General features: G+C 43.9%; 1 protein-coding gene across 2 annotated transcripts in view; it reads right to left on the reverse strand.

Annotated features, from left to right (window-relative positions):
- The window catches only part of LOC137545092 (uncharacterized), an 85,965-nt gene that overhangs the window by 10,913 nt on the left and 57,410 nt on the right, over positions 1-17,642 (reverse strand). The window contains exons 7-8 of one of the 2 annotated variants that reach the window (XM_068266202.1): positions 16,152-16,350; positions 3,715-3,822 (exon numbers count right to left, since the gene is read on the reverse strand). In XM_068266202.1, coding sequence (XP_068122303.1) covers positions 3,715-3,822; positions 16,152-16,350 — 307 coding nt within the window. The remainder of the gene's footprint in view (positions 1-3,714; positions 3,823-16,151; positions 16,351-17,642) is intronic. The other variant, XM_068266203.1, reaches the window with a different exon arrangement.

Here is a 17,642-nt window from a genome sequence, read left to right on the forward strand (position 1 = left end):
TAATGCATATCAAATCTAATTCACTTCATCATAATTTTCATTTTCTCCTAAACAAATGGGGGGGAATTTTAAATCTGGTGGAACATAAATGGTGCTATCTAGTTTTTCTAAAACCTATAATTTCCACTATATTGTCCTTCTCTGGATATTTGAGCACCATATTATGCAACTCTCCCACATTACCCCCTTTGATAATGCATTATTTTCTAAAAACATAATTAAGTGCTCTGGACTAATCTCACTCATCATAACATGGTACATAAACAAATATTTCTACTCCACTAAGGGTCTAGGAAGCATTGCATGTCCAGGTGATCATTCAAACCTAGAGGTCCCATAGCATCACTATCCACTATGCACCTACTCTCCTTCCTCAGTAACAATTGCTCTCTATTCCCTCCTCTATTTGGGATAGGTACTTGTTCCAAACCTGCAAAGGAGAGACACGTTGGATCCCAATTATGTTCACTTCTACAATGCTCAATCAATCTACTACAACCTTTTACCGTTCTTACTGATTTCACGTGTTCCTGTATGCGTTCTCGCATTTCCCTTGTTGTCATACCGATATAAAACCGGTGACAGGGACACCAGATAATGTAAACCACGTATTTTGTTCGACATGTTATAAAATCTTTGGTTCTAATCTCTATAGGTCCCACTTTCAGGTATTTTCCTGGTTGCATTTGTGGACAGAGGGAGCATCGACCGCATCGATAGTTCCCCCTCTGTCGCAATTTCTCTAGCCACATTGGTTCTCTAGGCGTCTTAAACTGCGTTGCTGTTAATTTACTACCCAAAGTGGGTGCTCTTTTAAAAGTGATTAACTGGGGTTGTTTATATATTTCTCTTAGAATAGGATCTAACCAGATTTAAAATTCCCCCCCATTTGTTTAGGAGAAAATGAAAATTATGATGAAGTGAATTAGATTTGATATGCATTAGATTTTAGATATATACCTAGTAGTATACATTTTAATAAAAGATTTTTAAAAAGTTTGAATTAAAAGTATGTTTTATTGTAAATCTGTATAGATGAGAAAGTGTAGGTATACAGGGCCTTTCTGCATGTTTTGAGCACCATCTAGTGGAGGATACGGAGATCCAAATATGTTGTGGATCAAAATTATCCACGGTGGAACGCATACACTTCCTGTCCAGATGTACGCATGACGTGCGTCCAATGGGACGCATGTGCACGGCGGACTAGGACGAGAAGTGACGCGGATTTACTTCCTGTTTGGAGGTACGCGTGACATGCGTCCAGTGGGACGCGTGCGCGCGGCCGACGTTAACAGGAAGTGATACGAAGCGGCGTCACGTGCCCGGAACACGGAGCTATCGCCCGTGAGTATAAAACTCCCCATAATGGGGTGAACACCGCGCACGGAGCCTCAGAGGAAGCTCGTTGAGCGAAACGGTCGTCAGGCAGGCCGCTGCCGCCCCCACATTGCCCCACAGCCAGGACTCTGGAAGGGTATGTCAGTAGAAGTTATTGTTGACATCATAGAATGGTCTTGTATGTGAATGGAAATTAAAACTGACAAAACAAGAAACCTTGATGCAGTGCCAGATTTTTTCTGTTCTTTGAAGTGAAGACTATAGCAACCACTCAAGTGTTCATATTGGGATGTACTGCTCCCAATTGGCCTTGGTTTAGGCATTGGTCACTGCTATATATATAAAAAAAAAATAAAAAAAAATCTTGGGAACAAAAGATAAAATTCGATACAATAAGGAAAAACCAACTCCTGGCTGGAGGCTCCCAATGAGTACTAAAACAAATTAAAAACTGTGTATAAGGTATTTTATTAATAACCCAATGTTTAAACCCGGCTATGATAATCCACATAGTTTTAAATGGTGGAGAGAGAAGGGCATTGAGCAAATTAAGTTCCTGTTAGGTAGCTCAGGCATTTTATCTTGGAATGATCTAAGCGACAAATTTCAAATTTCATTTGCTGAGAAATTTCGTTATTTTCAACTTAGGCATTGGTTGCGCTCCTTTTTCCCAGCGCAAGTTCAATTTCCAATAACCCTAACACGATTTGAACATTTCTGTTCTACTGAACCCTTTGCCAGGGGCATAATCTCTGTCCTCTATACACATTTAAATGAACCACCTTCCTCTTTCCACCATGGGTATAGGACCAGATGGGAGTCTGACCTGAAAAGTAGCAAAACACAGGAGGAATGGGAGGAGACCTGGAGGGTTATACCTAAACTTTCCCTTAATCTGGCGGTGACTGAGTTGGCCTATAAAGTACTAATGAGGTGGTACTGGGTTCCTGCCAGACTATCCCACTTATCAGAAACAAACTCAGGTCAATGTTTTCGTGGTTGTAACACTAAGGGTGACATGCTCCACACTTTTTGGACATGCCCCATGCTTTCCAGATTCTGGGGCAGAATATATAGACTGATTCAGTCATTGACGGGCAAGAGGGTAACAAAGGACCCCTGGTCAGCTTTACTACATTTTAAAATGGACTCTCTCATGAAACATCAAAACTCTCTTATCCATTATATCTTTGTGGCAACAAACCAAACGATAGCTAAAGCCTGGAGAACGCAATTCTTCTCCTTTGAGGAGGTAAAACAGAGGGTCTCGGCCTTTATGATACAAGAGCAGATGGCAAGTATACTGGAAGACAGAAATATCAAGTTTCACAAAATCTGGGACCCCTGGATTTCATTTATAGGCCCATTTTGATATCGTGGCTCAAGATTCCTATTTATTTTTAGTTCCCATTAAGGTACTCTGGGGATACTCGCCTTGCTTTCCTTTCTCTTTCCTTTTCTCACCTTTTCTTCTATTTCCCTATTTTCTTATTTCTTCTTTTCTCCTACACTTCTCTCTACGAAGTACTCTTCTAGTAGCAACTCTTAGTGAGTTGATAGGTCGCTCTTCTTTGGACTTCCTTTAAAGAGACTCTGTAACATTAAAAAGATCCCCTGGGGGGTACTCACCTCGGGTGGGGGAAGCCTCCGGATCCTAATGAGGCTTCCCACGCCGTCCTCTGTCCCACGGGGGTCTCTCCGCAGCCCTCCGAACAGCCGGCGACTGTGCCGACTGTTAGTTTAATATTTACCTTTGCTGGCTCCAGCGGGGGGCGCTGTGGAGGCTTTCCGTTCCGAACTACACGGAAATACCCGATCTCAGTCGGGTCCGCTCTACTGCGCAGGCGCCGGAAACTTGCGCCTGCGCAGTAGAGCAGACCCGACGGCGATCGGGTATTTCCGTGTAGTTCGGAGCCGACAGCCGTCAGAGCGCCTGCGCTGGAGCCAGGAAGGTAAATAATGACGTCACCGCTGCCCGGACTCCACGGAGGGCTGCAGCGAGACCCCTGACGGATGGAGGACGGCGTGGGAAGCCTCATTAGGATCCGGAGGCTTCCCCCACCCGAGGTGAGTACCCCCCAGGGGATCTTTTTATGTTACAGATCCTCTTTAAGGCCTCGGCCTTTAAGACTCGGAGGGAATGTTTAATGTATCTCTTTCAAATGGAGCTTGTCAAACATTACATCATCTTGGTGTGAATTGCCTTTGGCAAAGTATCACCAGGCTCTGAAAATTTACTGTAGAAATGTATAATCCCTTTTATTGTCACTCATACACATTGTGTGTACAGTCCATTTAAAATTGCATTTGAAAACTTCAATAAAAATTTTGAAACAGAAAAACGGTGTATAAGGAAGGCAAGTGTTGGCTTACCTTCCCACTACTTGATTGGTGAGTTTTAGGACTTCTTATTGGAATAGTGTACAAATGTGGACTACGCGTTTCACAGCCCGAGGCAGCTTCCTCGGGTCGATACAGAGCCTTTTAATGAAGAGTAAAAGCAATGTTCAGAACCCAAACACACAGTAAATAAATTGTCTTACTTAAAGGATACCAGAGGTCAAACATTTTGGAGAAACGAGGGGATGCAGGCATATACTACTACCTGTCCTTATGCTCACCGGTCCCCCCATTCTCCTCTCTGCCCCCCGTAGCTTACCTAACAGCAACCTGATAAGCCCTGGGATCCACTTCTGGTTAGCCGGGTCGGTCTCTAGTGCACAAGCGCTTGCCAGCTGCGCGTCCTACAGCGTGGCCAGGAGCGCATGACATCAATACATCATATGCATGCACAGTGCGCTCCCAGACATGCTGTAGGACGCTCAGCTGGTAAGCGCCTGCACTCTAGAGACCGACCAGGCCAACCAGAAGTGGATCCTAGGGGCTTTTTGGGGGCTGTTAGGTAAGCTATGTGGGTCAGAGAAGAGAACAGGGGGAGCGGTGGGGGTCAGGACAGGTGTTAGTATATGCCTGCTCCCCCCGTTTCTCAAAAATGTTTGACCTCTGTTATCCTGTAATAATCATGTAAATAACAAATATAGTAATCAATAGGAATGCATAAAATATTACAAAGGAATATAAAGACATATACTATTGCACTGGTCTCCTATCAAGTATTGTGGCTGCAGTTCATAATTGTATCTTCTGTCCCCACTGAACTAAGGACTTGTTCCCACCTAGGGCGTTTTCACATTTTTTTTTTAAGCGCCGGTGATTTTCAAAATTGCTTGTGCAATGATTCCCTATGAGAGTTTACATCTGAGCGATTCGATTCCGATCCGCTCACCAAAGTGCTACCTGTACCATTTTTGGGGCGATTTCCTTATAATGGCAGGTATAGGGAAATCACTAGGGAATTCCCCTAGCGCTTTTAAAGTGGTCTGAAAGCCAGCGTTACTACTTTGCTCTAAAATATTCCTCACAGCTTGAAAGCTACTATCTCAAAAATTTTTTTTTGCAGAACATCACTGAAATGGTTAAACAAAGCACTTTGTCCTGCTATTCAGCTTCAAATCCGCATCCAAACTGGAGATAACAGTATATTTGCTACATTCCAATTTTTGTTACAATGTGTGTAAACACAGTGCAACACGTGAAAAGGAGCTCTCTGTACTTCAGACACACACAGTTCAGAATAGCTCATTAGAAGATGTTAATATATAATAAAAAGCAGTTTAAATAAAATGCAATTAGAGATGAGCGTAATGACCTAATTACGAATTTCCGAAATTTCGCGAAATTACTACAATTACGATTTTAGCAGTAATCGAAATTTCGTAATTTTCGCAAATTACGCAAATTTTCGTAATTACGATTACGAAATTTAGTATTTTAAAGTTTGCAAAGGTTTCTATCCCTCTAGATGCCTAAAATGAATAACCAACCTCCTCCTCCCCTCCCTCCCTCTCTCTCTCTCTCTCTCTCTCTCTCTCTCTCTCTCTCTCTCTCTCTCTCGAGATTTGTAGTATTTCAAAACCATACTCACATTCATGACATGTCCAGGGATCAAACCCAGGCCAACCACATGGAAGACAGCTATGCTCACCACCATACCACCAAACACACACTAAATAGACTGCTAACCTAAATCTTACTTGTAGACAGTCATATGAGACACATGCTGGGTGCAGGGCTTTGTGATTGGACCATGCGATAGAGTGAGGTGCAAAAATGAAATCATGCCTAGCAGAGGATGGTTTCACAGTGCTAAATGCTAGGCTGGCTGTGGTGCAATTGGTTAGTGTGTCTGGCTGGTAACAGCAAGGTTACAGGTTCAATTCCATCCAGGCATGTCTTTTCCTTTTGCGTTCAACAGTTGTCCAAACAGAGCCAACAGAGCCCCAGATAGCCATGTAGAGTTAGGTCACAGCTAGCCTGGCTGTGGTGCAATTGGTTAGTGTGTCTGGCTGGTAACAGCAAGGTTACAGGTTTGATTCCATCCAGGCATGTCTTTTCCTTTTGCGTGCGCGCGCTGCGCCATTGAACCCCATGGGGTATTTTGCGTGCGTAAAACTTTACGCATGCAAAACTTTGTGCTCGGTGTTTGGACAACTGTTGAACTCAAAAGGAAAAGACATGCCTGGATGGAATCGAACCTGTAACCTTGCTGTTACCAGCCAGACACACTAACCAATTGCACCACAGCCAGGCTAGCTGTGACCTAACTCTACATGGCTATCTGGGGCTCTGTTGGCTCTGTTTGGACAACTGTTGAACGCAAAAGGAAAAGACATGCCTGGATGGAATCGAACCTGTAACCTTGCTGTTACCAGCCAGACACACTAACCAATTGCACCACAGCCAGGCTAGCTGTGACCTAACTCTACATGGCTATCTGGGGCTCTGTTGGCTCTGTTTGGACAACTGTTGAACGCAAAAGGAAAAGACATGCCTGGATGGAATCGAACCTGTAACCTTGCTGTTACCAGCCAGACACACTAACCAATTGCACCACAGCCAGGCTAGCTGTGACCTAACTCTACATGGCTATCTGGGGCTCTGTTGGCTCTGTTTGGACAACTGTTGAACGCAAAAGGAAAAGACATGCCTGGATGGAATCGAACCTGTAACCTTGCTGTTACCAGCCAGACACACTAACCAATTGCACCACAGCCAGGCTAGCTGTGACCTAACTCTACATGGCTATCTGGGGCTCTGTTGGCTCTGTTTGGACAACTGTTGAACGCAAAAGGAAAAGACATGCCTGGATGGAATCGAACCTGTAACCTTGCTGTTACCAGCCAGACACACTAACCAATTGCACCACAGCCAGGCTAGCTGTGACCTAACTCTACATGGCTATCTGGGGCTCTGTTGGCTCTGTTTGGACAACTGTTGAACGCAAAAGGAAAAGACATGCCTGGATGGAATTGAACCTGTAACCTTGCTGTTACCAGCCAGACACACTAACCAATTGCACCACAGCCAGGCTAGCTGTGACCTAACTCAACATGGCTATCTGGGGCTCTGTTGGCTCTGTTTGGACAACTGTTGAACGCAAAAGGAAAAGACATGCCTGGATGGAATCGAACCTGTAACCTTGCTGTTACCAGCCAGACACACTAACCAATTGCACCACAGCCAGGCTAGCTGTGACCTAACTCTACATGGCTATCTGGGGCTCTGTTGGCTCTGTTTGGACAACTGTTGAACGCAAAAGGAAAAGACATGCCTGGATGGAATCGAACCTGTAACCTTGCTGTTACCAGCCAGACACACTAACCAATTGCACCACAGCCAGGCTAGCTGTGACCTAACTCTACATGGCTATCTGGGGCTCTGTTGGCTCTGTTTGGACAACTGTTGAACGCAAAAGGAAAAGACATGCCTGGATGGAATCGAACCTGTAACCTTGCTGTTACCAGCCAGACACACTAACCAATTGCACCACAGCCAGGCTAGCTGTGACCTAACTCTACATGGCTATCTGGGGCTCTGTTGGCTCTGTTTGGACAACTGTTGAACGCAAAAGGAAAAGACATGCCTGGATGGAATCGAACCTGTAACCTTGCTGTTACCAGCCAGACACACTAACCAATTGCACCACAGCCAGGCTAGCTGTGACCTAACTCTACATGGCTATCTGGGGCTCTGTTGGCTCTGTTTGGACAACTGTTGAACGCAAAAGGAAAAGACATGCCTGGATGGAATCGAACCTGTAACCTTGCTGTTACCAGCCAGACACACTAACCAATTGCACCACAGCCAGGCTAGCTGTGACCTAACTCTACATGGCTATCTGGGGCTCTGTTGGCTCTGTTTGGACAACTGTTGAACGCAAAAGGAAAAGACATGCCTGGATGGAATCGAACCTGTAACCTTGCTGTTACCAGCCAGACACACTAACCAATTGCACCACAGCCAGGCTAGCTGTGACCTAACTCTACATGGCTATCTGGGGCTCTGTTTGGACAACTGTTGAACGCAAAAGGAAAAGACATGCCTGGATGGAATCGAACCTGTAACCTTGCTGTTACCAGCCAGACACACTAACCAATTGCACCACAGCCAGGGTAGCTGTGACCTAACTCTACATGGCTATCTGGGGCTCTGTTGGCTCTGTTTGGACAACTGTTGAACGCAAAAGGAAAAGACATGCCTGGATGGAATCGAACCTGTAACCTTGCTGTTACCAGCCAGACACACTAACCAATTGCACCACAGCCAGGCTAGCTGTGACCTAACTCTACATGGCTATCTGGGGCTCTGTTGGCTCTGTTTGGACAACTGTTGAACGCAAAAGGAAAAGACATGCCTGGATGGAATCGAACCTGTAACCTTGCTGTTACCAGCCAGACACACTAACCAATTGCACCACAGCCAGGCTAGCTGTGACCTAACTCTACATGGCTATCTGGGGCTCTGTTGGCTCTGTTTGGACAACTGTTGAACGCAAAAGGAAAAGACATGCCTGGATGGAATCGAACCTGTAACCTTGCTGTTACCAGCCAGACACACTAACCAATTGCACCACAGCCAGGCTAGCTGTGACCTAACTCTACATGGCTATCTGGGGCTCTGTTGGCTCTGTTTGGACAACTGTTGAACGCAAAAGGAAAAGACATGCCTGGATGGAATCGAACCTGTAACCTTGCTGTTACCAGCCAGACGCACTAACCAATTGCACCACAGCCAGCCTAGCATTTAGCATTGTGAAACCATCCTCTGCTAGGCATGATTTCATTTTTGCACCTCACTCTATCGCATGGTCCATGGTCCAATCACAAAGCCCTGCACCCAGCATGTGTCTCATATGACTGTCTACAAGTAAGATTTAGGTTAGCAGTCTATTTAGTGTGTGTTTGGTGGTATGGTGGTGAGCATAGCTGTCTTCCATGTGGTTGGCCTGGGTTTGATCCCTGGACATGTCATGAATGTGAGTATGGTTTTGAAATATTACAGATCTCTGGAGAGAGAGAGAGAGAGAGGAAGAGGAAGAGGAGGAGGAGGAGGAGGAGGAGGAGGGCTGGCTGTGCTATTCATTTTAGGCATCTAGAGGGATAGAAACCCTTACAAACCTGAAAAAGTAAAATTTCGGTTGGAGACACGAAATTCGTCATTACGGGAGTGAAATTTCGATTACGAAATTGTAAATTACGATTTGAAAATTAATTACGAAATTACGAATTTGGGTCGTAATGTTAAATTTCGCATTCGTAATAAAAGCAGTTCGAAATTTCGAAAATTTCGGCTCATCTCTAAATGCAATGCCAGCTTTAAGGGTACGATAAACTACTCTTTGGAAACTTGTAATTTGTAAACAGACAATGTTACTTGTGCACAAAAGCAAATATGATAACTGTATGAGTAATAAAAAGTAGGAAATCAAATTTTTATTGAATGTTATGTCAGAGTTTCAGACCACAAAAAAAAAAAAAAAAAGTTCCCCTGGGGGTACTCACCTCGGGAGGGGGAAGCCCAATGAGGCTGCCCTATAGCTGCAGGCAATCCAGCGCTGGCTCCCCTGAAGTGTCCCGCAATCCTGGCTCGACTTGATTTATTTACCTTCCCTGGCTCCAGCGGGGGCGCTGTTGCGGCTCTCTGCATGGAGATAGGCAGAAATAGCCGATCTCTGTCGGGTCCGCTCTACTATGCAGGCAGACTACTAGCGCCTGCGCAGTAGAGTGGACCGACAGCGACCAGCCATTTCCGCCTATTTCCAAGCGGAGAGCCGATACTGCGCCTGCGCTGGAGCCAGGAAGGTAAATATTTACATCCCTGCTGTTCGGAGGGGCACAGCGAGACCGCCGTGGGACACAGGAGGACTGAGAAAGCCTTGATAGCCTTTTTTTTAGTTACAGGTTTTCTTTAACAATAAATACATTGTATTTATTCTTTTCCAGGTCAAGGAGTTCACTTCCTGACTTGTGTCAGGAAGTGAAAAAACAAATCACTCTGCAGAAGCGCTTTGAAAAGCACTTTACGCAAAATCACAACGTGCAAGTAAACACCAGGAGGGGGGAAAAAAAAAAAAAAAAATGCAAAAATCGTTGGTGTCACAAATTTTGATGTGAACAAAGCCTAACAGATTTATAGTTCATGAGTGCATACTATACCATGTGCTGTGCTAACAAAGATAAGCCAGACAAGCAAATTCTCAGAAGCAGAATCTATTATTTCCTAATGCCTGGTACACACACCATGCAATTTCCCGTCGGATCGGTAAACCGATAATTTCCGACGGGTCCAATCAGGTTTCAGATTTTTTTCCAAATCACTTCTGTACAAAATCAGTTAGAAAACTGATCAGACCTGTCGGAAATTATCGATTTGACCAGTCAGTCTGATGAGAAATTGCATGGCATTATGCAAAATTACACGAAACCGAAAATATTCATTACAGCCAACACTAAACAATACACCGGCTGGAAATGGAACGGTGACAAGTTCAGCTGCAAAGTGAGATGGAACAAGGCTGGGGATTTGTCCTACAAGAAGTGTGTGTGTGTGTGAGAGTAAGTGTGAGTAAGTGTGTGTGTGAGAGTAAGTGTGTGTGTGTGTGTGTGTGAGAGTAAGTGTGTGTGTGTGAGAGTAAGTGTGTGTGTGTGTGTGTGTGTGTGTGTGTGTGTGTGTGTGTGTGTGTGTGTGTGTGTGTGTGTGTGTGTGTGTGTGTGTGTGTGTGTGTGTGTGTGTGTGTGTGTGTGTGTGTGTGTGTGTGTGTGTGTGTGTGTGTGTGTGTGTGTGTGTGTGTGTGTGTGTGTGTGTGTGTGTGTGTGTGTGTGTGTAAGTAAGTGTGTGTGTGTAAGTAAGTGTGTGTGTGTGTGTGTGTGTGTGTGTGTAAGTAAGTGTGTGTGTAAGTAAGTGTGTGTGTGTGTGTGTGTGTGTGTGTGTGTGTGTGTGTGTGTGTAAGTAAGTGTGTGTGTGTGTAAGTAAGTCCTACAAGAAGTGTGTGTGTGTAAGTGTGAGTAAGTGTGTGTGTGTGAGTAAACGTGTGTGTGTGTGAGTAAGTGTGTGTGTGTGTGTGAGTAAGTGTGTGTGTGTGTGTGTGTGTGTAAGTAAGTGTGTGTGTGTGTGTGTGCGTGTGTGTGTGTGTGTGTAAGTGTGTGTGTGCGTGTGTGTGTGTGTGTAAGTAAGTGTGTGTGCGTGTGTGTGTGTGTGTAAGTAAGTGTGTGTGTGTGTGTGTGTGTGTAAGTAAGTGTGTGTGTGTGTGTGTGTGTGTAAGTAAGTGTGTGTGTGTGTGTGTGTGTAAGTAAGTGTGTGTGTGTGTGTGTGTGTGTGTGTGTGTGTGTGTGTGTGTGTGTGTGTGTGTGTGTGTGTGTGTGTGTGTGTGTGTGTGTGTGTGTGTGTGTGTGTGTGTGTGTGTGTGTGTGTGTGTGTGTGTGTGTGTGTGTGTGTGTGTGTGTGACATAGCCGGCCTTTGATATGAGCGACCAGAGCGGTCGCTCAGGGTGCCAGCTTCCAAGGGGGCGCCTATACTGAGGGCACCTACACCTGACTTCCTATACTGAGGGCACCTATAGCTGGTTACCTATACTGAGGGCTTCAACACCTGACTTCCTATACTGGGGACACCTATAGCTGGCTACCTATACTGAGGGAGGGCACCTACTCCTGGCTACCTACACTGGAGGCACCTACGCTTGGCTGCCTATGGGGGGGATGGAGACCTTCAACTGACTTCCTATACTGGGGGCACCTATGCTTGGCAACCTATATTGAGGGCACCTATACATGAGGTCCTATACTGGAGCACCTATACCTGGCTACCTATCTATACTGAGTCTGAGGGCATTTTGGAGGGAGGGGGGCACTGCAGTTACAATGCGTGGTGCAAATTCTAAGTGCTGTGCTATCATTCTAAATGGGGGAGGAGGCGGCTAACTGTCCCACAGATTGTTTTTATTAATATTCCTAAAAGGTTCTAGCCTTCATTTTTAAGTGTATTCATGATAATGCTCTCTTTCCATCCATTGCTGGTTATTAATAGTATTTTTCTGTTATACATAGCGTGACGTGTCATGGAGATCTGAGCATTTGGCATGATGTGTCACAACATCAAAAAGGTTGGGAACCACTGTTCTAGGAGATGTTTCAGGAGAAAAGGGGAATTGCATATGGCCCTGTGTGTGTGTATACGTGCGTGTGCGTGTATATGCACGTGGGAAAAGGATGAAGGGGGGGGCACAAAAATCAGGTTTCGCTCAGGGTGCTGTGAAACCTAAGGCCGGCCCTGGTGTGCGAGTGTGTGTGTGAGAGAGAGTGTGTGCGAGAGAGTGTGTGCGAGTGTGTGTGTGTGTGAGAGAGAGTGTGTGCGAGTGTGTGTGTGTGTGAGAGAGAGTGTGTGCGAGTGTGTGTGTGTGTGAGAGAGAGTGTGTGCGAGTGTGTGTGTGTGTGTGTGAGAGAGAGAGTGTGTGCGAGGGTGTGTGTGAGAGAAAGTGTGTGCGAGGGTGTGTGTGAGAGAGAGTGTGTGCGAGTGTGTGTGTGAGAGAGAGTGTGTGCGAGTGTGTGTGTGAGAGAGAGTGTGTGCGAGTGTGTGTGTGAGAGAGAGTGTGTGCGAGGGTGTGTGTTTCCCTAGGATGGACTCGATCTTTGCACGGGACTGATCAGTAGAGGAGGCCAATGAGATTCCACCAATTCTGGCTTTTATGCAAATTATTGTATGTATCTAAGAGTTGGACCAGTAAGGGCTTATTCACATCTAGGGCGTTTTCGGCCTTTTTTCAAGCGTAGGCGATTTTTAAAATCGTCCACAAACGCTTGTGCAATGAATCTCTTTGAGAAGGTGCATATCAGCACGTTCGTCCTGCACCAATTTTGGGGGAGATTTTGCTCTAATGGAAGGTATAGGAAGAGCGCTAAATGCTCACAAAATCGCTTTATGCGGAGATTGCATTTTTTTAGAATAAATACATTGTTTTTATTATTTTCCGGGTCAAAGAATTCACCAGAAAGTGAAGTGAATTCACCGGAAAGGTAGTGAAAAAATGGAATCGCTCTTCAAAAGCGCTTTGCACAAAATCGTAGCGCGTAGTGGCAGCGGCGGGAGTGGAAAAAAAAAAAACCACGAAAATCGCTGCCGTTAAATGTGAACAGAGCCTAAAATTCACAAGGAAATGCATTTGATCAGCTCAAAATTAATACAATCACCTAAAGCTCATCCCCATTAATAAATAGAGGAGTCACCCTACTGGCTGTGCAGTGCAGCGGGAGAGTCGGGCCTGGACGCGACAGTGCAACGAGCTGGGGAACGGGGCATGATAGAGACAGCTGAGCATACACAGAAGGTTAACGTTGACCTGAACTTCTGCACAGGACAGAAGAAAAAACAGACAAAAATGCACCCTGTATGTATTTAGAGAGTTTAGCCTAATTCCCCATCATCTGTGACTAATCACTAGTTGTAATTTGATCCCTTGTGTCAACTGTCTGCCTCGGCAGAGCAGCTAACTTGTAAACACAGGGGCCCACATGCAATTAACTTTTTCTCCTAGGAGATAATTTTTCATCTTCTATTTAAAAGCGGAATGAAACCCAGCATTTCTTCTTTGCTCTAAAAGATTATTTACAGCATATTATATACTACCACCATTTTTTTTTACTAGAACAGCATTCAATTAGTTAAACACAGGACTTTCAAGTTTCCTACAGAGAAAGCTGGACACATCAGAACTGGATAAAATGTTATCTTGTGTTTACATTCCTCACTTGATATAATTAAGTAAATACTTCTCTGAAAGTGCAGACACTCCCGAACACAGTCAGACACTCAGAAAGCATTTCTGCTCAACATTCAAGATGAATAAATCAGTTATGAATAAACTGCAAAGGCAGCTCTCAGAGAAAAAAAACAAAAACACAAACACAAAACTGTACTTTGGGAACTTGTAATTTCTAAATGATTATTAATACTTATGCACAAAAGCAAATATGATAACTTTATGGCATATAAAAAGTAGGAAAACCTGTTTTTATTGAATATTATGTCAGGGTTTTAGAATGCTTTTAAAATAACTTTTCAGCATTTTGCAATTGAAAAAGTACCAGCCAAATTTTGAGTATTTTCTTGCATGCTGGTAGTTTAAAAGGCATTTTATTGACAATTTTGAAAAAAAGGAGAAAAAAGTAACTTGCAAATGGACCTGAATGTTAACCCTATGTCTGCTTCCATGAAAGCAGGAAGTTGACACTGCAGATTTATTGCAGGATTTTATATTAGCTGTAACAGACATTTTTTTGTTTAAAGGTTATTATGCTGTTGCATATTTTTTTGAGCAGAGAGGAAATTCTAAATTCAGGTCCGCTTTAAATTTGGCATGGATGGGAATAGTTTTAATAGGGGATTAGAAGGGAAGGCTTTTTATCTGATGGGGAGTTCAGCTCCATAGAATAGACTGTGTAGGTATGGCTCTCATACTACATGGAAGGGGGTAAAATTGGTCTGTGACCTTTCATTTTCCAAAGACTATGGTCTGATGTGTGTATGTAGCCTAAGAGAGTGGGAGAGAGGGAGATGGGGGGGGGGGGGGGGTATATAGCGCTCTATAAGAAGATGGGAGGAGTTTGCCCTATAAAGAGATTTCCGCAGAAGCTGGAAGTTAGGGAGAAGCTCCCCCTATGTGTTAAGCAGTTAGTATGTTGGGCTGTGTGGAGCGCGGTGTATTTTGTGGCAATTCAACAGCCTAACATGCTGTCGATTCTCCATATTCCTTTCCCTAAATTAACAGGATTTGTTGTATGCTTTTTTTTCTTACATTTTTGTAATGTAATATTTAATTAATAAAGGAGGACTGCTTTGGCCTATAATGTCCATCTTCAAGTAAGCAGTCCTTGTGTTTATTCGTTAATGAGGTATGGTTGGATTGTGGAAATAAATAAAATATTGGCGCCATACATTGTGCTAGGGAAATATTTTAAACGTTGCAATAACCAGGACAAATGGGCAAATAAAATGTGTGGGTTTTAACTACGCTAGCATGTATTATTTTAAAACTATAATGCCCGAAAACTGAGAAATAATGATTTGTTTCCATTTTTTTTTCTTGTTAAAATGCAGTTAGAATAAATTAATTCTTAGCGAAAAGTACACTTCAAAAAAAATCTCATTTGTGGCAAAAAAAAAAAAAACAATACAAGATATAGATTGTTTTGTTGAGATAAGTAGTAATAAAGTTATAGGCGAATGAATGGAAGGAGCACTGAAAGGTGAAAATTGCTCTAATTTTTAAGGGGACAAACTTTAAAGTGGTTAATAAAAAGACCCTTATTCTACACTTTCTATGGTATACAGTACAGTATATATGGTAGCTCTTCCTTTTTACACACACTTCAGCTTAGTTCACATTATAAATCGCTAGCAGAATCGCTTTTGTGAGAGCTTTGAAAGCAATTTTCCCTTCGCTTCCAGAGCGACTTGCACTTTAAGTGGTTTTGTTCGACGATTTTTTTTTCATTCCTGACGACACTTAGGAAGTGTACTTGACCTGGAACTGAATAAATACAATGTATTTATTCTTAAAAGCACTCGGCAAATTGCTTTTCAAAGCGCTTTGTGATTTTTCTATACTTTGTATTGAAGCGCAAACGCTCAGGAAATGGTGCAGGAGCCGCGTTTACGATTGGAAAGAAAGCTCATCGCTCATGTGAGAACACTCACAAAAAAAAGAAAAATTAAAAAAAATTTAAAAAAAAAAGCGAAAACGCTCTCAGTCTGAACAAGCTCTTCCCTTTGATTTGGTTTGAATCTGTATGCTGATCCTCCATAATTATGTTTCCACTGCAGAGTCCTGAAGTTACCACAGTTCACTGTTCACTCTAAGAGCCAGTCCACACTAGGTCCGGAAACGTATCCGTGGCTGCGTTTTTCAAACCTGATGAAAAACGGAGTCCCGGATACTAATGTTGAAAATAGCAGCCAGCCTCACCCAAGTAAAAAACGGATCCGTCTGCGTTTGCGGGGATCCGTTTTCAAAACCTGAACGGAAGGTCCGGAACTGCTGCATTTTCATGCAACGGATCAGGACCACGGATACACGCAGGGGTAGTGAAAGTAATGAGAAAACGCATCTCCAGCTCCACTGGCAAAAAACGGATGTTAAAACGGATAGCCTGAGCTTTATGATTGGCCCAAAAAAATCCTCCCACTCCTTCATAATGATGGAGACGTTTTCTGTCAGGGAAAAACCTGAACGGAAACTGATGCAAAACTGATGCACTTTCATCAGTTTGCAGTACGGTGGGTACTTCCCCTGATCCGGACTGCAGTGTCCGTCCTGCAACCGGGTCTAGTGTGGACCTAGCCTAAGAACTCAAATCTCCAATACAGAGACACTATTTCTGTTTGCTATAGTAATAAATGGACAGATAATACATACCTTGCCAGTTTCCTGGTCTGAATTTCTGGGCGTTGCAGGTATTTTAATTTGTATTGAATTTCTGGGCGTTGCAGGCAGGGAGTTGGATTTGTCAGACTTCGAGTATTTCATTGGCGAACACGCCAGCAAATACTTCGCAATCAAAGTAGGTGTTCCAGGTCCAGATTTAGCATCTTTCTTTGGTGTTTGTTGCTGTGAGCTGTGATTATAAGGGAAAAGAGTGATTAGATTTAGTCATCGTGAACTACAGTATATGATTGAAGTTACTCTACAGCCATTACTTTGGATATTTAAAGAGAACTTGGACTAAAAAAAATAAAAAAATAAAAAATAATAATGATAAAAAAAAAAGCCCTCTGGGGGATGCGTACCTCGGGAGGGGGAAGCCTCAGGGTCCCAGTGAGGCTTTGCCCTTCCTCTGTAGCTTCGGGGAATCCAGCACTAGTTCCCCTGAAACGTTCCCCAACAAGCTTGACAACAGTGCGCAGGCTATAGTTACCTCTCCGCGATCCTGCGCAGGCGCAATAGCGGCTCTTCATTCGGGTAAGGCGGAAAAACCCAAACCCGCTCGTATCCTCTCTACTGCGCAGGCGCAAAGGACTCGCGCCTACGCAGTAGAGTGCATCCGATCAGGTTCGGCTATTTATGCCTTACCCGAACGAAAAGCCGCTAGTGCACCTGCGCAGGATCACGGCCCCTGGAGAGTACTTACTTCGGGAGGGAGAAACCTCTGGATCCTAAAGAGGCTCCCCCCTTCCCCCGCAGCATGAGGCATTCAGTGCTGGGACCTCCCAAAGATCTTTTTGTTGGCACTTGTAGACCTGCGTGTATGAGTCGTAGCGCCATTCTGCTTGGGATCCGGCGGAAATAGCAGAGCCCGTTTGGGTCCACTCTATTGCGAAGGTGCAACCCGTCTGCATCTGACCAGTACACAGTACAGCAGTGCATTTCAACGTGTGGGCAGTGGTTAAAATGCATTATGAATGTGCAGCACACACTAATAAAATATAAAGTCTATGGGCAGCGCATAGTAATGCATGCTTAGTGCGTTTCAGCACATGAATCATGCATATAAGCTCCATGAATCAGCCAGTTTCCTTTCCCTCTATGTTATGTTACTTCACAGTGGTTTGATTACTCAGAAAAGCGCATGGAAATGCATAATAAAATGCACAAAAACAGACAAATGCAGGCGGTTTTACATGCATTTTAATACATTTACTAGTGTGAATGAGCCTTTTGCGCTTTTTGTAGTAAATTACAGTAGCAATTCCTGGCATGTGCCTAGCGATTTTGGAGTAATTAGCAATTTTGTAGTTCTTATGGCAAAACAGGAAGTGCACTTTGACCTGGAAGTGAACATCTTTTGGCAAAAAAAAAAAAAAAACTTTGAGAATTGCTCTATTCAGTGATTTTACAGTTTTTCTATACCAAACATTGAGGTGTAATCACTTATAAAATGGTGCAGGACCCGCGTTTTGGGGGGAGAAA

Source organism: Hyperolius riggenbachi, chromosome 2, assembly GCF_040937935.1.
Source record: "Hyperolius riggenbachi isolate aHypRig1 chromosome 2, aHypRig1.pri, whole genome shotgun sequence".
NCBI lineage: Eukaryota > Metazoa > Chordata > Amphibia > Anura > Hyperoliidae > Hyperolius > Hyperolius riggenbachi.